This window comes from Maniola hyperantus, chromosome 14, assembly GCF_902806685.2.
Source record: "Maniola hyperantus chromosome 14, iAphHyp1.2, whole genome shotgun sequence".
Lineage (NCBI taxonomy): Eukaryota > Metazoa > Arthropoda > Insecta > Lepidoptera > Nymphalidae > Maniola > Maniola hyperantus.
The window spans coordinates 12960861-12987929 of record NC_048549.1 but is presented as its reverse complement, the minus strand read 5'-3'; the positions used below and the strand labels follow the sequence as shown (position 1 = coordinate 12987929).

At 37.1% G+C, this 27069-nt stretch overlaps 3 protein-coding genes across 4 annotated transcripts in view; 1 reads left to right on the top strand and 2 right to left on the bottom strand.

Annotated features, from left to right (window-relative positions):
- Positions 1 to 407, bottom strand: part of Ac76E (adenylate cyclase type 2 Ac76E) — a 182774-nt gene extending 182367 nt beyond the window's left edge. Inside the window, exon 1 of the mRNA XM_069503085.1 lies at positions 33 to 407. Within this exon, the coding sequence (XP_069359186.1) occupies positions 33 to 81 (49 nt within the window). The 5' untranslated portion in view covers positions 82 to 407. The remainder of the gene's footprint in view (positions 1 to 32) is intronic.
- A 2663-nt stretch (positions 408 to 3070) lies between these two features.
- Prp16 (ATP-dependent RNA helicase l(1)G0007) overlaps positions 3071 to 27069 on the top strand; it is an 89908-nt gene continuing 65909 nt past the window's right edge. Inside the window, exons 1-11 of the mRNA XM_034975589.2 lie at positions 3071 to 3556; positions 4520 to 4825; positions 5503 to 5706; positions 6617 to 6711; positions 7516 to 7718; positions 8583 to 8681; positions 9996 to 10125; positions 10402 to 10491; positions 12958 to 13095; positions 13648 to 13800; positions 14306 to 14499. Coding sequence (XP_034831480.1) covers positions 3225 to 3556; positions 4520 to 4825; positions 5503 to 5706; positions 6617 to 6711; positions 7516 to 7718; positions 8583 to 8681; positions 9996 to 10125; positions 10402 to 10491; positions 12958 to 13095; positions 13648 to 13800; positions 14306 to 14499 — 1944 coding nt within the window. The 5' untranslated portion in view covers positions 3071 to 3224. The remainder of the gene's footprint in view (positions 3557 to 4519; positions 4826 to 5502; positions 5707 to 6616; positions 6712 to 7515; positions 7719 to 8582; positions 8682 to 9995; positions 10126 to 10401; positions 10492 to 12957; positions 13096 to 13647; positions 13801 to 14305; positions 14500 to 27069) is intronic.
- Positions 15344 to 24779, bottom strand: l(1)G0469 (lethal (1) G0469). 2 transcript variants are annotated; one of them, XM_034975584.2, is made up of 5 exons: positions 24443 to 24779; positions 22892 to 23067; positions 22146 to 22253; positions 21294 to 21384; positions 15344 to 17290 (listed from the first exon to the last, which is right to left on the bottom strand). In XM_034975584.2, exons 1-4 carry the CDS (start codon positions 24777 to 24779, stop codon positions 21340 to 21342), a joined length of 666 nt encoding a protein of 221 aa, XP_034831475.1. In that variant the 3' UTR covers positions 15344 to 17290; positions 21294 to 21339. The 2 variants fall into 2 exon arrangements, with proteins under 2 accessions (XP_034831475.1, XP_034831474.1); XM_034975583.2 differs by lacking the exon at positions 21294 to 21384.

Sequence of the window (27069 nt, the reverse complement as noted above, 5' to 3'; positions counted from 1 at the left end):
AAGATAATGCTAAGTTTTTTTTATGTACAGACCTGGCAAGTCATTTTCTATGCTGATCTCGATGTCATCCATTTTCAACATAACTCACACTAAACTATCACTGACGAAAGAATAAAACGGGAGCTATTTTTATATCACACTATAAATTGCCCCTAAATTGACCTTGTCACGCATAACTTCCCACTAACATGCATATTAACTCACGAATAATAATTAACTAATTAAAAAATTCACACGAAAAATAAAATAAGTTCTGAAAAAAAAAACGATCTGAACACTATAAAGAACCTTGTAAAAAACTATACCTACTGCTATTAAAAAAAACTTATTTATTATAATCTGTGAAAACTTTCGCGCCAATACACGATGTTTTTTTCTAGACGTTGGCACACGTCTTGATACCGGCAGCGTTAGTCACAAACTGTTCTATTTTTATTATTCAGTAAAATTGAAAAGATTTTTATATTCATCGTCTTTAATTTTGTGGTTATTTATTGTTTATGTTAAACGAGATTAATTACACACATCAAAATGTAAATTACTCGTACCTACCAAGTAATATTCTTTTACAAATGGCGAGAGTGCTGAAACTTGGTTAAAATTAAAACTTATCCCGAAAGCTTATTTATTTATTCTTATTTTTCATGTACCAAAATACTTACTAAAGACTTCATCATCATGATCAACCCATCGCCGGCTCACTACAGAGCACGGGTCTCCTCTCAGAGTGAGAAGGGTTTTGGCCATAGTCTACCACGCTGGCCATGTGCGGATTGGTAGACTTCACACACCTTTGAGAACATTATGGAGAACTCTCAGGCATGCAGGTTTCCTCACGATGTTTTCCTTCACCGTTAAAGCAAGTGACATTTAATTAATTAAAACGCACATAACTCCGAAAAGTTTAAGGGGCGTGCCCGGGATCGAACCCCCGACCTCCGATTAGAAGGCGGACGTCCTAACCACTAGGCTATCACAGCTTACACATAGCTTTCCACTTGGTTGACACTAAGTCTTAAGTAAGTATTTTGGTATATAGACATACACACGGACTGCATTTGGATTGCAAGCTGACTGCTAAATAATTGCAGTTGGGATGCAATTTGACTGTAGTTGACATAATTGCATCGCAACTGCCAACCGACTTACTGCGCAGTCCGCGTGCAGTTCACACTGAATGCTCCATCCGTGTTACCGTCAGTATAGACACTTGTATCTTCTGTATATATAAAATTCACAGTCCTGACTGACTGACTTATATATATCAACGCACGGCCCGTGCCACGGCCCATGCCTAGAGACATGAAGTTTGGAAGCTGGCGTGTTCTTTGTAAAGAGTCGGTATCCACCAATAAATAAAAAACCAAGTGGTATTAGTTGTTGGTATTAGAATGGTATAAATCGGCAATAGTGTAGTGACACACTCTGTACTGACAACTCTATACCTATTACGGCTGAGATACAGCCCGCCCGCCTGTCTGACGACCGACAAACAGACGGACGAACGGATAGTGAAGGCCTAGTTATTACTAGGGTCCCGTTTGTCACTCTTAGGTACGGTACCCTAAAAATAGTGTATAGTACCTATTCGCATCGATAACGTTTTTCGGATTAAGCTATTTCCGCTGCGGCTCTCACGCTTAGCTCCGTTTCCTTGATAGGTGTCAAGGTCAATAATTATTATGTTATCGTTTGATAGCTTTTACAACGTGATTTAGCTTTCATAGGATTTAATAATAATACTAGTTGATGCACGCGACTTCGTCCACGTGGATTTTCATTTTTTTAAATCCCGCGGAAACTCTTTGATTTTCCGGGATAAAAAGTAGCCTATGTGTTAATACAGGGTTTTTTTTTTTTTAAAAGAGATAGCGAGCAAACGAGCAGGCGGGTCACCTGATGTTAAGTGATTACCGCCGCCCATGAACATTTGCAGCACCAGAAGAGCCGTCAATGCGTTGCCGGCCTTATAGGAATTTCTTGGTCCGCCCCTTGAATAACCCCATGTTATGTGGGTAATAATCTATTTCCACTCCAAATTTCATCCAAATCCGTTCAGCCGTTTTTGCGTGATTGAATAATAAATATCCACACTTTCACATTTATAATATTACTAGCTGATGCCCGCGACTTCGTCTGCGTGGATTTACATTTTTCAAAATCCCGCAGGAACTCCATGTTTTTCCGCGATAAAAAGTAGCCTATGTGTTAATCCAGGGTATAATCTATCTCCATTCCATCCGTTCAGCCGTTTTTGCGTGATTGAATAACAAACATCCAACCATCCAAACATCCACACTTTCACATCATCATCATTATCAAACGATAGACGTCCACTACAGCTGGACATAGGTCTCTTGTGGGGATGCCAGTGGCTCCCTGTGATTCGTTTGAAGTTTTTATTATTTAGATACAAAGTTACCCCCTTGACTACAACCTCACCAGGTGCTCCGTGACGATCCAGTCTAAGATGGAAACGAGCTAACCTGAAAGGGGTATGGCAGTTATTATTAAACCAACACCGCTGGTATCGTAACGGAATGCTTGGCGGCACAGATTGCCGGCAGAGTGTAGGTAGAGGTAGAAGTAACTATCCAGTAGCCACGGCGGAAGCCTTCCACTATACAAAATGTCGTTTGTCCACCTAGTGAGAGTCTTCCAACGCTGCGCTTTCCGGTGCAAGGTCGCCATTGTAGCACATTGAGACCCCAACGTCCCCCAATTTCCCCCGTATTATACTGCCATGGTGTCTCTGTCTGTCTGCTAGCTTTTCCGTTTGATCGATTTTGAGGACAAGTAAAGAGATAATAGTTTTTTTTATTTTTATAAAAGAATATTAGCCATATTAAATGACTAATATTCCCCTTTACTCTCCAACTAAGCGTCAGGCTCGTGCTAGGAGTAGGTACCACAATAGTGCGACGGGTGGGGTTTGAACCGTCGACCTTTCGGTTAGTTAGTTAGTTATAATTATGGTACTTTTTTATTACTATTATTTCTGAACGTAGCGTCAAGTTTCATACTTAGATTAGTTAACTGTAACTGTCATCCAATTGTCATATGTCAAAGTCAAGCGTCACCAAACCAAAATGTCACTTGAGTACTTGTTAAATATTGTTTATTTGTGATTTATTGCTAAAATTGTATAAAAGTTCCGTTTTAAAGCTTAAAAACGTATCTACTGGTGATAAGATTTCATTCAGTGAAGATTTCCCGTGTTTATAATGGAAGATAATGATGAAAACCTGCATCGTTTGGATGGCAGTTCTTCGGACGCTCCCTGCGGCTTAATTATCAAAAATAAGGACAAACCGCCTGATTTTCAGTTCGCTAAGCCTTCTTTACTCGGTCTAGATAAGCTGGCAGCATCTAAGAGAAAGCAGAATCGTCTTATTTCGTTTCAAAATGAGGAAAATGATGGCGAAGATTCTGATGACAAAGAAACTCCTTTGGAGGGAAAAGACAGAAAATATAGGAAGCATAATGAAGAAACGCCAACTTATACCGGTGGATTATCCGATGAAGCGCGGGAGAGAATGTTAGAACGTTTACAGAAGTAAGTTTTTGTTGTTAATTAAGTAATGATAGAAGCGAGCTTTGTTCATTTAAGTTATTCTCAATAATAAAATTACTTTCTAAAAAAGTTTCACTATGTAAATATAGTGTTGATTTATCAGTGAAAACTTAAAAGCTTGTGTTAGCTAGATATAAGTAGCCAAGAAATGTATTGGTTATGTATTCCAAATGAAGAGAATAAAGTTTGATGTGTTTGTTCAAACTTCAAATAAACTTTCATAAAATACTTTTCTATTTTATTCTGTGCAAAGAATGCATCATAAACAAACTGTGCAAGCAATAGCCTCAATAGCTCAACGGTTAAAGGTGTGGACTGAAATTCGAAAGGTTGCTGGTTCAAACCCCACCCGTTGCACTATTGTACCTACTCCTAGCAGTTCTAGCACAAGCTTCACGCTTAATTGGAGAGGAAAAGGGAATGTTAGTCAAGGGCCATGGCTAATATTCCTTTTATTTAAAAAAACATTACATCATAGCAACTTATTAGTTGCATGTCATCATTATCATCATGATCAACCTATCGCCGGTTCACTACTGGCCTCCTCTCAGAATGAAAAGATTGGCAGACTCCACACACCTTTCAAAACATTATGAAAATCTGAGGCATGCAGGTTTCCTCACGGTGTTTTTATCATTAAGGCAACTGATATTAATTATTGCTTATAACGCAAATAAGACAAGATAATTTCTTCAACTTAAATACAAAAACATGGTATTTATGAGTCCCTACCCTTAGGAAGAACCTGTATTGCCGAAGGCAGTTCCTTCCGTTGATACAAAATAAAACTCCAAAAAAATAGCTCCAAAGAGTTAGAGATGCCTGCCTGCATTCCTGATCTCCCGAATAAGAGGCGGGGGTCCTTAACCAGCAGGCTATCATAGCTTGTAGTTAGTAGCACATGTTTCAAGTAAACTTTATCAAAATTTTGTTTTTGCTTCACAGAAAAGACAAAGAATCTAGAGAGAAAGGTGTCCACTACTCCACTCAAGAGGAGAAAGAAACCCGCAAGAATGACAGTGACGACCTTTTCTACCGGCACCCATATGAACGACGTGATCGCAGCAAGGATAAAAAACGTGATGACAGGAAGGACAGGGATACTCGTCGGGATAGGGATAGAGGTGACAGGGACAGAAGAAGGGATTCAGAAAGGAGAGACAAGGATAAAAGAGATCGGGATACTGATAGAGATAGTTCTAGGAGGAGTTATTATGATCCTAGATTTAAAGATGAACCAAGAACGCCAAGGTATGATAATATTACTTAGGTTATGTAATATTTTGAAAAAAATATTTCAGGGGTTTTGTCACCTTTTACCTTTATATATTATAAATAACTAGCTTATGCTCGCGACTTCATCCGCGTGGACTACATAAATTTCGAATCCCTATTTCACCCCCTTAGGGGTTGAATTTTCAAAAATCCTTTCTTAGCGGATGCCTATGTCATGATAGCTATCTGCATGCCAAATTTCAGCCCGATCCGTCCAGTAGCTTGAGCTGTGCGTTGATAGATCAGTAAGTCAGTCGGTCACCTTTTCGTTTTATATATTTAGATTATTATATTATAATGTCCCAAATTTTGAGAACATGTTTCCGAGAAGGAGCAATCCTAGACTTAGGGGACATGATATGAAGCTACAATATCAACTGCCAAATCGTCAAATCCATTAAAACACTTTCTAACCAACAGAGTTGTTTACATCCATACTAATATTATAAATGCGAAAGTGTGTCTGTCTGTCTGTTAGCTTTTCACGGCTCAACCGTTCAACCGATTTTGACGAAAATTTATAATAGATTGGACAAATATTTGGAAAACTCGAAGCACTTCTGATATAGACGTGTATCAGCGAAAGCTGCTAGTCTATTAAAAATTAAGAGATAAGGCAATTTTTAAAATGTTTGTACCAACATTTTTTTCAGCACCAAAGCTCTCAAACCAACAGACAAAACAGCCTGGGACGATGACGATGATGATCCGAAAGCTATAAAGAAGTCCAGTTGGGATTTCCCTACCCCCTTGCCCAGGGATGACAGGCCGGATAGGTCAAGTAGAAGTGACCGACGCCCTATGAGGGACTATAAGGGCCGGCCATATGATGACACGCCTAGAGCAACTCCACATAAGTAAGTACTATGTATTGTATATATTTACGAAAAAAAATCAAAAAATGAAAGAAACAATGAAAAAAAGTTGGACTCACACATGAAGTGTTTTGTACCATTGTACAAGATATTTTACAACATTTTTATGTGCAACAATGCAAGTTAATGACAACAGCTTCATCTACATATGACGTGACTAGCTTATTCCCGCGACTTCGTCCGCGTGGACCACACAAATGTCAACCCCTATTTTACTCCCTTAGGGGTTGAATTTTCAGAAATTCTTAGCGGACTATGTCATAATAGCTATCTGCATGCCAAATTTCAGCCTGATCCGTCCAGTAGTTTGAGCTGCGTTTTGACAGATCAGTCAGTCACCTTTTCGTTTTATATATTTAGACAATGCAAGTTAATGACAATAACTATATTTTATAATTTTTATAGTGTTTCACCTACACTTGAAGGAAATTTCTAAATAATTTTAAATACACATCAAAAATTGCGAACCGGCAGGAATCGAACCCGACCTGGGATATAGTAAAAAGCAAGTATGTCATTTCTCGTTCAAAGAGCTGTATTGTAATATGGGCCTTTGAAAGTAGTTTCGATAACTGCAAAAAGATGTCGCTACTAGATGGCAGAAACAGTCGCTTCAGTAGGTACTGAGTGAGCATACACATTACAAATTTCGTCACTGGCAGTAAGCGGGCTGTAGCTTAGTGGTTAGAGCGTCGGGCGCGATCCCAGGAGACGCGGGTTCGATTCCTGCCGGTTCGCAATTTTTGATGTGTATTTAAAATTATTTAATGACAATAACGGTCGATGTACTATATTTCTTGCCGGCTCCTGTGCTTACCTATTATGCTGATGGTTTCATCACATGCATAATATTAATTGCCAATCTGTGAACAGTAAAATATTGTATGTTTAGATGGGTGAGCTCCCGACGCGGTGTGGACGTCGATGACCCGGACTGGCAGGAAGCGGAAAAGAAACTGGACAGAGCCTGGTACAATATGGGCGAAGGTGAGCATAAATTAATTGGGTATTTTACTACTTTTGAATTTGATAAATATTATTTCTTTATACTAGGTTAAAAATAATGACGTACGCTGAAAAAAATATTAAAATCCAACAAAGATTTACAAAGTTACAGGCATTTTAATTTTGGAGTGGAAGGGTATTCTATCCCTTTCTCGCAAAACGAAAATTTGTATAAAACCGCACGAAGCTACTATGGCATTAGTACGGTGTGACGTCAAAATGCTATATCGCTATCTCTGTCTAATCAGAAATATTTAAATGCTTATAACTTTTTTGTTATTTGATCGATTTAATTAGTTTTTTCACTTTTCGTCATTATTTTTATCCTAGTTTATAATAAAGTAAAAAAAATTGGAGTCAAATACCCAGTTATTATTGCTATTTCAAAATAATAGAATCAACTGTCTAAAATGATCTTTTCTTTTCCCCCATTTGCTTAGGAATTGTTTTTCTTTTAAAATGATATATGTAGCAATATCCGACAAGATAATAACTAATACCTACAGCTGGACAGTTTCATACTGCTATTGAAGTTTTTTAAAAGTTAAATAAATGAGCGATTGATATTAGTTGTTGGTAGGTGCATTAATGTGTGTTTCGTGTATGTGTTCAATTTATTTGTGTATGTACCTACTCAAAAGTTTTTAATCATAATATACCTTATTTGGCTATCAAAACCTTGCAGGATTTTATATTATCAAAATTTTTACGCTATTAAAACCATACACGATTATTTTTAGTAATCCAAGTTGTACATGTTTTTGCTACCATATAATTATTTTTTAGGTGAAACAGACGAATCGGACCCCTTCGCCGGCACAAGCGCTGAATACGTAGCGAAAAAGGAGGAACAGATAGAAAAGAGACGGAACCGCAAAGTGTCCGCCGCGCGCCAGCAGATAGACAAGGACAACGAGCTGTGGGAGCGAAACAGAATGCTGACCAGCGGCGTCGTGCACGCTATCAACATTAACAACGACTTGGACGAGGTTAGTACTTTGGACTGATATGGTTCCAGTGTCGGACATGGACGGAGATACATGTCTAGTTAGCAGCCATACACCGTATCACACCACACAGCACGCACACACACACCCCCATACAGGTACTTACAAACACACACATACTCACTCTGGAAGGAGACTCGTGCTCTGTAAGCTGGCCATGGGTTGATCTTTTTTTTTTAATAGAGATAGCGAGCAAACGTCACCTGATGTTAAGTGATTACCGCCGCCCATGAACATTTGCAGCACCAGAGGAACCACCGATGCGTTGCCGGCCTTTTGAGAATTTGTTGGTCCGCCCCTTGAATAACCCCATGTTGTAATCTAGTGGGTACACCGCCGATGGGAGTTGGTTCCACAGTTTGCATGTGCGTGGAAAGAAGGATCTGGCACAGCGGACGATCGAAGTGCACCAGACACCCAGGTGGTGAGGGTAAAATTCCTTACGGTGGCGCGCGGTGCGGTTGTAGAAAAAGGAGGGTGGAATGAGGTCAAAAAGCTCTTCAGAGCACTCCCCATTATAGAGGCGATAGAACACGCATAGAGAGCTAACGTCTCTGCGGTGCTCCAGGCTTTCTAATGAGCCGGTTAGTTTGGGATCGTTCACAAGTCGAACATGTCAGTCATGATGATGATGATGATGATGATTCATGTAATTGAAATGAATGCCTATATTCAGTGGCGTGCAGCTCATAGAAGCATAAACGCACTGCTTACCCTCATTGTAAAAAATCAATGCTTACTTTTTCATTATAACCTGCCGTAAAACAAGATCATACCTAAATGCATACCCTGGCCTGAACTCCTGTGCACGCCACTGCCTATATTCATCGTAATTCTTGTTCGCAGGAAAGTGTGGATCGTGTACATCTGCTGGTCCACAACATCGTCCCCCCGTTCCTCGATGGTAGGATAGTCTTCACGAAACAACCTGAACCTGTTATACCGGTAGGTACTGTCAGGTGGATTGCTTAGTTTAATATTCTTTATTGTACACCAAAAAGAAAAGACACAAAAAGAAACATGTAAAAGAAGAACATACAATCAGCGGCCTTATCGCTGTGAAGCGATCTCTACCAGGCAACTAGGTTGAAGAGGATTTAAGGGCTAGTGAAAACTGGGTTTAAGGTGTACGTAAGTTGTTAGGGAACATAAAGATAATAATTATAATATAAGTAATATGTATTGCTGATAGTGTATTACAGTGCGACAATGCTTTTTTTTTTTTTTTTAATTTATTATCAAATAAAAATACATACAAATAAAAGCTTAAACTAAAAACACCGAAAAAACCACAGAGGTTTGTCCTCGGTGCCTATCTGTAACGAAGATACCTATTAACTAATTACTTAAAAGAAATAATCTACAGTAGGTATATAACGCGAAGAATCACGTAAGTATGTAACATATTATAATCGTGAGTAGGTTTATTAAATTTAAGGTTTATTAGGTGAATAGGATTAGCACTAATATAAATAATTATATAATCTACATAGACACAAAAGACTCAGCCATCTAACTTTGCTAAAAAATATTCTTTTAATTTATACTTAATGTTTTTAATATCTATTTTTTTAATCAGCGTTGGAGGTAGTTCATTTATGAATCGCGGAACCAAGTACGCGGTGGTTCGCTCGCCGTAAGTATTGTTAGCGCGCGTAGTGTGCAGGCGGCAGGCTCTTTAGGCGCGTGGCGAAAATCGCAACTAACGTTGCCGTCAAGTGTCCCAGGTACAGCCCAATCCGTCCAATAGTTTGTACTGTGCGATGATAGATCAGTTAGCTTTTCCTTTTATATATTCAGACTAGCTTATCCCTGCGACTTCGTCCGCGTGGACTACACAAATTTCAAACCCCTATTTTACACCCTTAGGGGTTGAATTTTCAATAATCTTTTCTTAGCGGATGTCTACGTCATAATAGCTATCTGCATGCAAAACTTCAGCCCGATCCGCGCAGTTGTTTGAGCAGTGCGTTGATAGATATTAGTCATTTAGTCAGTCAGTCACCTTTTCTTTTTACATATTTAGACTAGCTTATGCTCACGACTTCGTCCGCGTGGACTACACACATTTCAAACCCCTATTTTACCTCCTTAGGGGTTGAATTTTCAATAATCCTTTCTTAGCGGATGTCTACGTCATAATAGCTATCTGCATGCAAAACTTCAGTCCGATCCGCACGGTAGTTTGAGCTGTGCAAATAGATCAGTCAGTCAGTCAGTCACCTTTTCCTTTTATATATTCAGATTTATGGTTTTTAGGTAAAAGACCCAACATCTGACATGGCAATGAACGCCCGAAAAGGTTCAGCGCTGGTCAAAGCGTTCAGAGAGCAGAAGGAGCGAAGGAAGGCCCAGAAGAAACATTGGAAGTTAGAGGGCACTAAAATTGGTAATTTTTTATTTTAGTTTATTACTAGCTGATGCCCGCGACTTCGTCCGCGTCGAATTAGGTTTTTTAAAAATCCCGTGGGAACTCTTTAATTTTCCGTGATAAAAAGTAGCCTATGTCGCTCTCCAGATCTTTATCTATACCCATGCAAAAAAATCACATCAATCCGTTGCACCGTTGCGACGTGATTGAAGGACAAACCAAGAAAACTACAAACGTTACTATTAACTTTTGATGTCTTACGATGTTTTCTTATGTCACTCATTTGTTTTTAAGGTAACATAATGGGTATCCAGAAACAAGAAGAAGAAATGGAGGAAGGTCCGACAAAACAGGCTTACAAGTATGCCGAACATATGGATAAAGGTACGCATACGACTTTTGAGAAAGAACAGTGGTCCCCAACTAAGATCCTTATAGTTTGCCCGTTGTCTTGTCTGTCCCTTGAATAACCCTCATATTTGCTACAAATGATCTCAACTTATATTTCTGGACCAAAATGTCCTTTATCTATCTGTCCCTTGAATAACCCTCATATTTGCTACAAATGATCCAACTTATATTTTTGAACCAAAATATCATGTGTTTATATGTGCCTTGAATAACCCTCATATTTGCTACAAATGATCCAACTTATATTTCTGAACCAAAATGTATTTTATCCTGTCTTTCTGTCCCTTGAATAACCGTCATATTTGCTACAAATGATCCAACTTTTATTTCTGAACCAAAATGTCCTTTATCCGTTGTCTATCTGTCCCTTGAATAACCCTCATATTTGCTAAAAATGATCCAACTTATATTTCTGAACCAAAATGTATTTTATCCTGTCTTTCTGTCCCTTGAATAACCGTCATATTTGCTACAAATGATCCAACTTTTATTTCTGAACCAAAATGTCCTTTATCCGTTGTCTATCTGTCCCTTGAATAACCCTCATATTTGCTAAAAATGATCCAACTTATATTTTTGAACCAAAATATCATGTGTTTATATGTGCCTTGAATAACCCTCATATTTACTACAAATGATCCAACTTATATTTCTGAACCAAAATGTATTTTATCCTGTCTTTCTGTCCCTTGAATAACCGTCATATTTGCTACAAATGATCCAACTTTTATTTCTGAACCAAAATGTCCTTTATCCGTTGTCTATCTGTCCCTTGAATAACCCTCATATTTGCTAAAAATGATCCAACTTATATTTCTGAACCAAAATGTATTTTATCCTGTCTTTCTGTCCCTTGAATAACCGTCATATTTGCTACAAATGATCCAACTTTTATTTCTGAACCAAAATGTCCTTTATCCGTTGTCTATCTGTCCCTTGAATAACCCTCATATTTGCTAATAATGATCCAACTTATATTTTTGAACCAAAATATCATGTGTTTATATGTGCCTTGAATAACCCTCATATTTACTACAAATGATCCAACTTATATTTCTGAACCAAAATGTATTTTATCCTGTCTTTCTGTCCCTTGAATAACCGTCATATTTGCTACAAATGATCCAACTTTTATTTCTGAACCAAAATTTCCTTTATCCGTTGTCTATCTGTCCCTTGAATAACCCTCATATTTGCTAAAAATGATCCAACTTATATTTCTGAACCAAATGTATTTTATCCTGTCTTTCTGTCCCTTGAATAACCGTCATATTTGCTACAAATGATCCAACTTTTATTTCTGAACCAAAATGTCCTTTATCCGTTGTCTATCTGTCCCTTGAATAACCCTCATATTTGCTAAAAATGATCCAACTTATATTTTTGAACCAAAATATCATGTGTTTATATGTGCCTTGAATAACCCTCATATTTACTACAAATGATCCAACTTATATTTCTGAACCAAAATGTATTTTATCCTGTCTTTCTGTCCCTTGAATAACCGTCATATTTGCTACAAATGATCCAACTTTTATTTCTGAACCAAAATGTCCTTTATCCGTTGTCTATCTGTCCCTTGAATAACCCTCATATTTGCTAAAAATGATCCAACTTATATTTCTGAACCAAAATGTATTTTATCCTGTCTTTCTGTCCCTTGAATAACCGTCATATTTGCTACAAATGATCCAACTTTTATTTCTGAACCAAAATGTCCTTTATCCGTTGTCTATCTGTCCCTTGAATAACCCTCATATTTGCTAAAAATGATCCAACTTATATTTTTGAACCAAAATATCATGTGTTTATATGTGCCTTGAATAACCCTCATATTTACTACAAATGATCCAACTTATATTTCTGAACCAAAATGTATTTTATCCTGTCTTTCTGTCCCTTGAATAACCGTCATATTTGCTACAAATGATCCAACTTTTATTTCTGAACCAAAATGTCCTTTATCCGTTGTCTATCTGTCCCTTGAATAACCCTCATATTTGCTAAAAATGATCCAACTTATATTTCTGAACCAAAATGTATTTTATCCTGTCTTTCTGTCCCTTGAATAACCCTCATATTTGCTACAAATGATCTCAACTTATATTTCTGAACCAAAATGTCCTTTATCTATCTGTCCCTTGAATAACCCTCATATTTGCTAAAAATGATCCAACTTATATTTTTGAACCAAAATATCATGTGTTTATATGTGCCTTGAATAACCCTCATGTTTGCTACAAATGATCCAACTTTTATTTCTGAACCAAAATGTCCTTTATCCGTTGTCTATCTGTCCCTTGAATAACCCTCATATTTGCTACAAATGATCTCAACTTATAACTCTGAACCAAAATGTCCTTTATCCTTTGTCTATCTGTCCTAAATTTGTATACCTAAACCAAAATGTTCAAGGATTGAAATTTTTTCAAATTTTAGAGGGTCAAGAACCAGAATCGAAGTCAGATTTCGTGAAGAGGTTGACGATATCCGAACAGAGACGCTACTTACCCGCGTTTGCGGTTCGCGAGGAGTTGATGCAAGTTATTAGGGAGAATAACGTCATTATTATTGTTGGTAAGTATATTCTTAAGAGCTTCCGAGACGGTCACGCAGCTTCACGTCAAGCACGTACAGTACGCGGCCGAAAGTAATGTACATCCGCCTTTTGAATGACGTTTCGGCTTTGTAGAGCGTTGTCTCTGTCACTCGTACCCATATGACGTTTTGTCAGTTTCAATGACTGAGACAGTGTTCTACGAATCTGCTATCTCTTTCTAAAGCGTTACACCCGTTGTGCCAGATCCATTTTTCCACGCACATGCAAACTGTGGAATCAACTCCCTTCGGCGGTGTTCCCATTAGATTACAACATGGGCTTATTCAAGGGGCGGACCAACAAATTCCTGAAAGGCCGCCAACGCATTGGTGGTTCCTCTGGTACTGCAAATGTATGTAATGTAATAGGCGGCGGTAATCACTTAACATCAGGTGACCCGCCTACTTGTTTGATCGCCATTTTTTTTTTTAAAGTTGTGCTCTTTACTGTACATAGATTTCTAAAATCTGCTTTGCTGTTGCCGTAGTCGGATAAAAAGACTAATGTTTTATGTAAACTTTTGTTTGTAGGCGAGACGGGTAGCGGTAAAACAACCCAACTGACCCAGTACTTGCACGAGGAGGGTTACAGTAAGTTGGGTATGATCGGCTGTACCCAACCGCGTCGTGTCGCCGCCATGTCCGTTGCCAAGCGAGTGTCGGACGAGATGGGAGTCAAATTGGGTAAGCACTGGCTAAAGACAAGCTTATTTAGCGTTCCGGTACGATGTCGTGTAGGAACCTATGAAGGATTGCAGGGTATGGGTTAATAAAATTGCCATTACTTTCCAAGTTAGCGAGCTTCCATTTTAGACTGCATCATCACTTACCACCGGGTGAGATTGGAGTCAAGGGGAAGGTAACTTGTAAGGGAATAAAATAAAAATACTTAAGTTGGTAACTCGCTTATTATTTTAGAGTTTAGAGACTAATAACACTAGTTTACCTTTATACACATTACGAAAAAAAGTTTTGCGTTTTAAACTACTCGTAGAACATTGTGGCTAATTCCGTTGTACACAATCTCTAAACTAAACTAAAATGGCACGTCTAAATCTATCTATCCCTCTCATCATGTTGCTTGCGGAAAAGGATATCACTAGATTTAGACCTGTTAATTTAGTTTAGTTTAGAGATTGTGTACAAGAGAATCGGCCCCAGTGTCTTTATTAATCCCGTCCTATTCCAGGTGACGAAGTCGGCTACGCGATCCGTTTCGAAGACTGCACATCACCACGGACAGTGATCAAATACATGACAGATGGTATCCTGCTGAGAGAAGGTCTGCGCGAGCCCGACCTCGACCAGTACTGCGCAGTCATCATGGACGAGGCGCACGAACGGTCGCTCTCTACGGACATGCTGTTTGGGCTTTTGAGAGAGGTTAGTGGTAATTTACAGACAGTTTCAACGTCCGCACGAAAACGCCAAAGATGATCAAGTACATGATGGGTGGTTATCTAGTACATGATGGACGGTAACATGACGGATGGTAATGAGCTCGTGATGGACGGTAATGAAGTACGTGACCGACGTTATGGAAGTACACCATGGACAGTTGTCAAATACATGACTGACGGTGATAAAATACATGATGAATGTATTCTACTTCGAGAAGGTCTCCGCTAGCCTGACCTCGATGTGGTCGTGTGGTTATTATAGACGAGGCGCACGAACGCTCGCTCTCTACGGACATGCTGTTTGGGCTTCTGAGAGGTTAGTGGTAGTTTCCAGTTTTAAGATTTACACATCGCTGCAAACGGTGATTAGTTATATTATAACTGATTCTCATCAAGTGCATGAAGGATGGTTATGAAGTACGTGATGGACGGTAATGAAGTATAAAATAAAAATTATAAAAAAACCTTAACCAAAACAGCTAAAATTCATATCTGCGAATGGTAATGAGCACATGATGGACTTTAAATTAAATACCTGATGTACGGTACGCAGTACATGACTTATGGTAGCCTGTTGTCTATCCACCTAGTGGGGAGTCTGCCGATGTTGCGCTTTCCGATACGAGGTCGCCATTCTAGCATCTTGAACCCCAACATCTATCAGTTTTTCGAACTATGTGCCCTATCCATTGCCACCTTAGCTTTGCAACCTGTTGAGCTATGTCGGTTACTCTGATTCTCCGGATCTACTCATTCCTGATTTGAGAATTGGTATTCTGCAGTTAACCTATTTTTGGAAGAAAAAAAAAGGAAATATAAACTCAGCCTTTATTCAAATCATTTATTTATCCAAAAAATGTCTCATAAATTAAACATTAACTTGTACGAGTCACTCTTGAGTTTTAAACAATCGAACTCACGTCCTATATAAACATTTTCTCATTAGGTCATTATGTTACTTTATAAATATCAATACTTAACAATACTTGTCAACGCACTAACTACGAAAAACTATGCGATTGAATCGTAAAATTCAGTTGCAGAATTTATAATCATTAATGGGCAAAGAAAGTTTGTTTAATTAAGTACAAAAGGCCATAACTTTTTATTATCATTGATGTCTTTTTTTCAAATGTAGTGATTAAAATGTTTGTGTAAATTTTTTGAAGATAGAAACTGTAATTAATTACCTTTAATACTAAGTAATAAATCTCGAAATTATCGTTACACAATAAATATAGTTAAAACTACCAATTTTTAGTTATGAAAAATATTTCGCGCGTTTTTCGTAGCCTCTCAAAATAATTACATATGTATGTCAAAAATCAGAACAGTCTTATCAAATCGAAAACTCTTAAGTTTATAATAGACAACAAAAACTTTTCGTAAAATTATCTTCTTATAAAAAATACGGATAATACATTTCAATTTAACTTGTACGTCATTTATTTATTTATAATTGAAGCCGCGGGACGCGTCTTTTTGTTTCAGGAATGTTAATTTTTTTTACGTCAATTAAACCAAATTCTAAAGAAAATTAAAGCCTCTGAAATCCTTCATATTCTCTGAACTTTAAATAAATAGAAAAGGGTATTAAAAGAAAAGGAACGTAAAAAACTGAATGTATTTATGCAAAAAAAAAAATCGGACTCCTTATGTCGCAAGAGATTCCGAATATAAAGTACCTCTTAAATATTGTTAACGCGATTATATCTTGTATTTTATCAACCATTCATAAGTTATTTATTACACGGACCTCATTCTTAAATATATTGCTAGAGATTCCGTTATATTTGTATTTCTTATTATATTTTAATAGCCCGAGGCATCATAGACTTAAAACTTCAATATTCTAACAAATTTTTAATTTGGAATACTCCTCTAATCTATTCAATAGCATTTTTAATTTACAAGAAATGGAATGATAAAGAACCTAATTCTTAGACCAAGGAATTTAAGTAGACAAAGCATTAGCTGATTTGGCTTGAGAAACGACCAAACAACTTTCTAGATTTATAAACGTACGTACGGACTCCCTTGAAAAAGGACCCCGTATGGGTTCGAAACTAGTCGGGCTAACGTCGACTACACACGTGAGTAAGCCGGGACAGATAGTATTTATAATTTATAAACGTGTTAGACGGCTACCATAAAATGTTATGGTGGGAGCTGTTAGTCCCTTTTAATTGAAGAGCTATTAAAATTAGCATTATAATAAAACTTGAGCAATTTTGTGTGAAAATTCCCCATTTTCACCCGATTCGACTGCGGCAAAGTCAAAAGAAAAGATTGGTTTGACCTGCATGTATGTCCGCTCGTAACTGTTCGACGCGACGGCTCAACTGATTTTGAAAAGGATACGTCATTAGATACTCTTGATCGTGCGAGGGTTACTAGATACATTAAATTCTTTAAAAATTCAAAATGGCGGATTAATATGCCGGCTGAAAAAGATGCAGTAGGTACAAAACCGCAGTCGAGGTTTTTTGAAAACCTTTTAAATTACTTGTTGACAGATGAAAATGTGTGTTTGACAAAAGCTGATGCCAGTCTACCAATTTCCAAAGTCGCAGCTTAACACTTTGAATCAGGTTCAGTTAAACGAAGTCTATGTCTCCGGGCGTGGGGTGCCAGAAGCAAGCGTAGCATGCGCCGGCGCTGACGCCGGCCTGCGACACTCAGACTGACTTCGCTTTGGCGCGAGCGGAGCCTTGGCTCACGAGCATCACGCCCATGTTCATGCCAATGTTACCCCACTTCAGCGACTCGCTTATCTGGAACAAGGGAAAACGGGGACGATTACTTAGGGTATTTTATCATGTCGACATCGTTTTTTTTTTTTGAAGAAAATAATCAAAAACATAAATTAAAGGTAAGAGTATTAATTCTTAACTTTTAATTATTGTTATGGCTATGATTGTTAAAAAAGTTGCGATTGCAATTTAAAATTCAGTAAGAAACAATCATAAACATTCTCTTTCCAAAGTCCGTTATGTCTGTTCTTTTGCATACTTGTATCAACGAATGATAAAACATAGAAGTATTTCTTACGTTCCATTACGGCGCAACGAAAACTCTACCGTAGCGGGCGGTGCATAAATACTCTACCGTATGCTAAGTCAGTTTGATTATAACTTCGTAACTATCACTTTTTACATATTAATATATGTCTTGTGAAACTGGCCGCTTATTATATATGATAGAAAAGCCAACACAATCATGAGCCTTTTGCAATTTACGCTATTTTATTTTTTTGAAGATTTTAACAGATGAAATTGTGGCATTTATTACTATTAACGCGTCTTCTATGTTTTATCGTTCGCCAACTTTTATTGATAAAATTGAAACAGTTGACCCCACTCGGGATCCTAGCTTCAATTAACCTAAATTAATAATTGGTAATGTCACTCGAGATAAAATGACATTCGCGACCGTATAACCTTGCTGTAGATTAAATTTTATTGAAAATTATGGGTCATAAATTACAATCTAAACAAAGAATAGAAATATGATAACCCCTAGTTGTAATCGCTAATCGCGGTTAAGTTAGTATGGCATATTAACCTTATTAAAAGGATAAGGGTATACTTAAAAAATCTGTTATTATTTCCGCAACAAAATTAAGATCTCTATGCTATATTCATTAAAATAGGTTTTTAGCGCTAAATGTGCTTGATATTGTAAATGCAACTGATTAAACATGAAATATCCTCAATGACTATCACAATTGGTAACAGTAACTTTACTTAAGGGGACTCAGTTCAGTGCTTTCTTCATACAAACGTAGGAGGGAAATTACAACAATATTCGATATTGTACGCACAAAACTAAGAATTATATCGATTTATCTCGTCTTTATCTAGGTTTATTGATACATAAAACATTGAAAGAAATATTGATTTAAAAGTTACGAGCCTCAAAAGATTCCTATTTAAACACTAAATTAATGTCAACTTTGGGCGTAAATAAATAAGATTAGGGATATGAAAATTCTAAAACAATTTATCATTAGACGTAGTTTATTTATTCATTAGTTGAAATAACTTTACTTTGCAAACATAAATTCAGCAGTTTTTTCCCAAAAATACTTTTCCTAAACCCCTTTTACGCGCTTGATTTCGGTGAAAATCATCGTGCCTCTCAACTTTCTCATACAATGTCAAGTGAAAAGCAAACATGTTACCCACGTGCGCTGCCAATTTCGGTCGAGCGTCCTGCGTCACCTTAAAATGTAATTTGGCGTATGAACTCATTTATTTTAAAATGCGACTCTTTCATTCGTGATAATAAAACCGGTTTGCTATCTGTGCTACTGGAAAGTTTTGACAGACGTTTGTTCAAATATATTTTGATATCGTCATGATTACTGTATTTATCATGTACTCATAGACTTATACAGGGTGTAACCAGAACGCTAGCAAAAACTTGCGATATTGTTATACTAACTAAACACAATCCAATGCCAATAACAATTTGGCTCATTTTATAGTTTTAGTGATTTAGTATTTTTCAAACCCGCAGGCCAATGTATATCAAGTAAATAAACGTTAGTAATATCGTGTCAATGACCTCTGTCAATAGTAGGTATGTATATTATTATGTATGGAACGGTGCCAAACAGCATTACAAAAAACTGCACAAGTATTTTTTATTTGTTTATACATTCACTGTATAACTACGTACTTATGTAATGAAAATATGTAAGTGGTATATTTGCATGCATTTAAATTGTAATAACACCCACGACTTGCGCATTTAAATTTTTATTAAATAATAAAGTTTTTAAACTATTATTTTATATTTATTTTTGTTTTAGATAACTGCACTAATTTGTTTAGGATAGTATACCTAATTCAATTAAATATTTATCTATCTAGATAAGACTTCAATATTCCTGTTATTGTATATATTTATATTAAAAAGAAATATACATAAGAAAATAATAAAAAGACCTACATTTAAATCAGCAAAATGTACGTGTGAAATTTTTCTAGTCATAAAAATAATGTGTGATTAGATAGTCTTGTTAGTCAATTTCAATTAATTTATTTGTAACATTGTTACTTTACGTACAAAGTGTTGCAAAAGCCGCTAGCAGTAGACCTCGGTCTATTTGTATGACATTAATATTAAAACACGTTTCAAAGGTCCATTAATTAATAAAGTGCTTGAATCTGAATAAAACAAACTTATTTATCTTTCCAATAAAACTTCAAAATACCAAAATACAAAGATATGAAACTTCTGAAAAGGAAAGCTCAAATTACAAACATATTATTTTAAAAGATGAAGCAATTTCGTACGCTTGTGTGTGAGGTGTGATCCACATGCGCGTAGCGGTATAGTGCATTCAATATTAACTGGCGTGTTTCCACTTGAGACCGTCATTAGCAATAACAATAGGATTAAGTCGTGGCGGGTGAATTCAAAAGTATCAACACTGTTGGTTTGAACAAAATATATAAGGTTGAACCGGCGCCTTTAAAAATGAATGGGCTCTATGAGTGTTTGGTTTAATACCCTTATTGTTTACGTGGCATTTCGAATGTAATCCTATTGTTATTGCTGATAACGGTCTCAAGTGGAAATACGCCAGTTAATATTGAATGCACTATACGTAGTAAATACTCATAGATACTGGCAAGGTGTTTACGCACCTTTGAGTAAAACGACACCTATGAGTATGCTTTAAACACAGCGGCCTATCAGTTTATAGAAGTCGTTGCCAACATACGTAAGTTAGGTATGTTTTTTTTTAAACAACTGAAAGCTAAAAGAAAGCAGATAAGCGAGCGAACCAGTCTAACTGGTCGTCCCGCACAATAACTGGATTCAATATAAAATATCAGATAATTAAATTGTTTCTTTGAATATAAAAGAGTGTCGATATAATCTGCATACTCGTTTTCCTTGCTCATTTTATAGCGTGTACCCAATAGGTACCTACTACATATTTTATTAAAGACTGGTTTGCGCTGGATTTTAGGCTCATCATACTAAGGAATGTTCAAAGCCTATAGGCTATAGGTATTTTCAGTGTTTCAAGATATAAGTCCCGCAAATTGCTATTGCGCTGGAACCATGTCTCATTAACATCGCAATAACGCCATTTTGACGTCAGCCGAAATGAAAATATACCATCAGCTCGAAACTTCAGTCCAGTGCTGACGTCACTAAAATGGCCGCACACGCGTCAACAATTTGCGGGACTTATAACAAGCTACTAAAACTCCCTCCTGCCAGTTCCCCAATTTTTGAAATGTATTTTACAAAATAGAAATTTTTTAGACCTTTGAAAGTAGTTTTGGTAACTGCAACATGTCGCTACTAGATGGCGTTAACAGTCACTGAGTACGAGGTTTGTTATTTTGTAATTCATATTATTTTATTTTTCTGTTAAAGTTTATAAAGAGCTTAGACCAATCAAGTTATTGTTAGATGACGTGATAATTTTATCACATCAGCTCTCAATCAATAATCTGATTCGTCGAAAACTTCGCACATCTTAAAAATGTATACTTTAGGCTCTAGAGATAGAGTATCTAGTCAGTCTTAGGTGTAAACTATATTATTAAGAAAAACAATTTTATCAATTCCTAATGTACCTATAGAAAAAAAACTAAAAAGCTAAGAATTCTAAAAGCGTCAACATACTTAAGAAAAAGTAACACAGCATAAGGATGTATCACACGATAGATCAACAGTTAACATTCAGGGCACATTGAATTCCGGTACATTACCGAATTCACGCTTTTCTTTTAATATAAAGGACCTCACCGGTTTTGTTGCCAGCCGTATGTCCAAAGCGCCTCATAGATTACCATCAAAAGATGATAATCATAGGTGTTTTCGACGTCGTTAAGCTGATCTGTAACAAAAGTGCTACTTTGTGCGTTTCTTTTTTTTTAATTCGTCTCCCATCGATGATGCCCAGCCTTCCGGTGATACTCATGTGCCCAGTTTTCAATGTCCTCTCGATGAATATGAAAGCTCCAATGCGATAGTCCATATCCAAGTTACTTTGATACGTAATATAGACAATCACATAAGCGTTGATACTAAGCAATATAAAATGAATTTTGGTCGAAAGATGGTGTGAAAATAACAAAAATATAGCTAAAAAAACTGCCTTTACAATTAATTTTAACCCTTAAAGTTTGGCTTTAATATCGTCATATCAAAAGCTAATCTTTAAGCCAACAAACGAGTCTTTAAAAATTATTATTGTTGCAAAATTAATGGACGATGATATGAAAAATCAAGTTGAAATAACATTTACGTTAAAGCGGACAGTGTAGTGACAAAAAACACAAGAAAAAAAAACATTGTAAAGACAGAAACTCGTAACATGCATTATGTAAATAACAAAGTACAGAAATTCTAAAACTTGAGCAATAAAACGAAGAACATAAAGACCGATCGAACGATAACGTCGTTTGAAATTAAAATATAAATGTAACTTCGTAGTTATGTAGCTCTAGGAAATTATTTCATGTGTTTTACTTTACATCGAACTTCAGTCTAAAGTCCTCGTTTACTCAGGGGCTCGGCAGTACTTTCTAGGGTGTAGGTACAGTACTTTATAGGTCCTAGCAGGTAGTCCCTATATTAATTTTGCCGCAATTTTACCTGTCTCATGCGAGCTTCTTGCGGAGTCTCCCCATATCGGCACCAGTGGACGAAATGCAGTGTATTATGCCAGTTTCTTTCAAATCTGGATTTTGTTGCCATCTCGAGCTGCAATCAGTAGAAGCTCCTTAGTAGGTGTCCCAGTGTTCACTTTCCGAAAAACGAAAGCCCGTTGAGGCTATCTGAAATGAGAGGTTTCCAATTCTGACGCATATCCTAAAGAGGAAGAATTTACGAAATGGAACAAAAACCTTTTAAGGTCAACCGAACTAAGATCTTATTGAAAAAAAGCTCGAATCAGAGCCAATTTGTTTAAAAAGTGACGCAAAACTGGAATCTAACAAAAAAAAACAGTAATATCAAAAATATATTATGAGTCACATTGAGACTGGACTGAATGGAGACTAACTTTGACAAAAAAGTTATAGGTACAAAATTGTCCACAAAACTGTATCTATCTGGGTTATGACTTTATTGGCAATCTTTCGCAAAATCGTAATGCATGTAGCGTGTCAAAACATTGTTAGAAGGTTGTGTGATGCAATTCGTATTGAAATATTTGACGTAGGTAAGCTATATTAACGTTACTTACAACATTATCTTGTCTACAATCGTAATCTTTATTTAATTCCGTCTCTACTATTATTTCCTGAACGAGGGTAAGATAAGCGGATTTATCCGATAAGTTTACCAGGGATTAGTACGAATTGGAACCTTGCGCCTCGTGCTTTGGTTTTTGGATGTACCTTTGCTCTGATGTCCTTTTCACTGTTGGGGGTCTCTTGCTTGTCGTCTACATTGTTGATGCGTATGACGGAGTCTTTCTTCCAGAAGGCACTCAGGGTGGTCTTGATGATACGTTTTCGTACACCTTTCTGCTGGACTGTGTACACCTCTATCTGTTCCGGGTTTTTTGTTTTTTCTGCAACGTGATTTTATTTGATTAGAATTATTACATTTTTAGAAATTAAAATTGTGTATTAATAAATTTAATTAGTTTTTCGTTCGTAGGTATATATTTGATTCTTCTTTGCTGCAGAATGTGAATGATTTTTATATTTCAACTTTCAAGGTCCTTGAATATTTCTTTTGTATTGTTATTTAAATCTTAGGATGGATTTTTCAGATTTTTGGAAAAAGATTTTTGAAATGAAATGAAATAATTTATTTGTGTGAATATGGGAAGACAAAGGTTTTATGGAAGTTTGCATAGAAGTCTCGATTTTGCGGAAATACCTACAACATGTTGCTAATTGATATTTAGGACACAAAGTGAACTTTATTATCAAACTCCTCAATCCTGATGCTGCAGTTGTAATGTGTAAGCCGTGAGGACTGGCAATCTAAATGGTTATAACTCGTGATATTAAGGTTAAAGTTGTACTAGAATTCAAATGTCTTTGTTAATTTACTTGTTCTCATTGTTTATACGAATGTTTAATGAATTGGGAAGTCAAATTGTAGACAAGTAGGTACGATACGCAAGAATTCGGGAAGCCGTTTGCATAAATTCTATCGCATTCATAAATACGTAATCGCTTGAAAACCGTAAGCATCGGGGAAATAACACTGTGTCTCCTAAGGAATATTTATAGCGAAGAAAGTTGCCTTGTTTTAGACGCGTCAAGGTTGCTCCAGCTATTTATATATAATTAACCGATAAGAATGAACGCAAAGTATCTACCTAGGTACCTACTTCCATAGCTATCTTTAGCTTTATAACAATAGCACGCAAATGTAAATCTTCATAATTCAATTACATCTGCTAATTTTCTGGTCGCTTTGTTGGAACTTAAAACAAATTAGGTAGGTACCTATCTGGTTGAATATCACGAGCATACTTCACGAGACAATTTTTAGTTCAAAAACAATTCAATTCAATAAACTTAGTAATTTTTAATGTTCTAAATTCTAAATGTGCCTGTTTTATTTAAATTTATTAGAGCCTATTGTTTAATAGGATATGGCAATTAATTTACTATTCACCAGCCTACGTTAAAAAGCGCACGGTCGAGCATGCTTTACGGTTCGTGCATAAATTATTTACAAATCTCATCGTGCTCATTACGATGCGGCACGACCGCTACCAGTTTATTTACAATTCACATTCAGTCCTACATCACACCTCCTCGCACTCAAACGTCATCGACCACCGCCTATTTCTCAATACGATGATGCTACACAAGGCTATGAATTTAGACCGGTTATTTATTGACAAATCCCTTCTCATTCTGAGAGGAGACCCGTGCTATTTAGTGAGCCGGCAATGGGTTGATCATGATAATTTAGTGGCATACCTTTACCCTTCTTCCACATGGCAATGGCGTACATATGGTAGTCTGGGGACAACGTAGAGTCCGGCGGCAGAGGATCCTCCGCTCTGACCTCCAATATGAATCCCGTCTCGAGGACCGCACACAGAATATTTTGCTCATCATGTTTAAACCACTTGGACTCCCTCAACTTATGGATGGCTACAGTGGAACCGAATCGTGGTTTCTTCGGCGCGAACAAAGCTTGAGCCTGGCTTCCGAAGCGAGATAGCAGCCCTTTCACCGTCGGCGGCGGCGCTAAACTCTTCTCGGGCGGCTTGGTCTGCTGGAAGCTCCGGCACGTCACAAACCTGGCTTCCATTGAACTCTGTCTTGTATTCGCGAGACAATTCACAGCACTTTTAATCTTAATCAAAGATTCCGTCTGCACGGGCTCGGTTTACTCTCACTACCGAGAAATCGTTGCAATCGCACTTTCACAAGTCCGTAGTTGCGCGTGGCTTTGAGGTTGAACGAGCACAGAGCTACACGGTGGCTTCCGAGCGTAAGACGCGGCGCGCGGGTGTTACGATGTTTTATACAACTGCGGGGAGGAAGCGGGTCGCGGGGAGGTACTACGGTCCCCCGCCGCTTCGACGCTGCGCATCCAGTGAGGAGCCACGCACCATAATATTTAATTATCGATAACCTAAGAATTTCAACCGACCCGGAAAAGTTTTTGATAATAATGTGTGTGTGGTGATTAATGAGTGGAATTAGAGCTTGTTTTTCCTGACTCTTTAAACAGTTTGTCGTTCTTATCTCCTATTTCGTTCGTTAGCTTCCTTATTTAAAGTATGTTTTAATAAATCAATATTGAGACGAATCTTTTTGTAATCTTTGTGCCCATATACCTATTAACCGAGCGAAACAAGTTCTCAGACTCGAATTGGAAGAATATTTACTTTGCCCGTCAGAGTATGAAAGCCTTTTAACCTTTAAAATAAGAAACATTTTACTTTTTTTAAGAATATTAGCCAAGTTTAAATTTCCCTTTGCCTTCCAAGTAAGCGTAAAGCTTGTGCTAGGAGTAGGTATGACAATAGTGCAACGGGTGAGGTTTGAAACCGGCGACCTTTCGGATTTCAGTCCGCTCCTTTAACCTTTGAGCTATCGAGGCTCCAAATGCCTTCATGTAAAAAAGATTTAGTGGAAATTCTCAAATTATTTATGATAATATGATGCATATTTTTATGATTTTAAAATAATACTACTGGAACTCAGTCTCAAGCTGAAAAATCAATTATTATGATAAACACGCTCTAGGTAGCAAATTTTTCAACACGTGGTCTTAGTTACCTCGTAGTTAGACCATCATACCTAGACCATCTATACTCGTAAAATTGGTACTCTAATATTGGTTTTCAGGGTTCTAAAATAGGCAAATGATAAAGAAACTTATAGTGCGCAATGTAGTTACACGGATATGATATCGATAACTACTTAACGTTCGCTTTACCGAATACTCGCAACAATGCACCGAGTGGACGAGTGTATCGTCTCGCGAGACGGTGCCAATCTGCAGGTTTGTAGCAAAAAATCGTAACATTACATCGATATATCGATATCGATAGCAACGGTACCGAACGCTCGCAACATTGCACCGAGTGACCTCACTCGTCACAGCTCCCGTCTCGCGAGCCGGCGCCAACCGAAAGGTACGGGCCTCGCAGCAAAAACCCGTAAACTTGTAATTGAACATTATTTATACTTGTTAAGCCCGTAACTGCCGTAACATTGTGGCTAATTCCGTTGTACACAAAATCTAAACTAAACTAAAATGGCACGTCTAAATCTATTGCTATCCCTTTCATAATGTTGCTTGCGGAAAAGGATAGCACTAGATTTAGACCTGTTAGTTAAGTTTAGTTTAGAGATTGTGTACAAGAGAATCGGCCCCATTGGCACCGATTCTAAGCACAACTTAATTTTAGAGTATTCGCACCCTCTTCTTACTATTGTAATATGAAAAGGACAGAAGCAGTTTGACATTTCTAAATTTAATTTTTAGATGGTAAACCCGTGATTTTAGCACGCACTCGCGAACCTACTGTTTAAATTTGTATTGTGCACTAAAATTTAGAGTCTTTAAATGTGAAAGTCATGTTCCGTTCCTTTTTTAGCATTAGTAAAAAGAAAAGGATGCAGATACTCTAAATTTAGTTTAGAGATAGACTAGAGAATCAATGTGGCTAATTCCTTTGTACACAATCTCTAAACTAAACTAAAATATCACGTCTAAATCTATTGCTATCCCTTTCATAATGTTGCTTGCGGAAAAGGAAAGCACTAGATTTAGACCTGTTAATTTAGTTTAGTTTAGAGATTGTGTACTAGAGAATCGGCCCCATTGATGGCGTAAAACGTAACTTTTCCTCGTAACAATACGGTATTTGGCCACTAGTCAAATCAGTAACTTTTTATCAAACGTCAAAACGCGCACTTAGGTATGCGATATTCTACGAAATACTGGACTGTCACATCATAATGACGTACTTTTTTTAGTTTGATCGATAATTTAAAATGGTTATTACACTTAAAACTGACTGAAATCCTGAAATGGTTATTAAAACACTTAAAACAAAGTACGTGGATTTTACGTAGGTACCTAC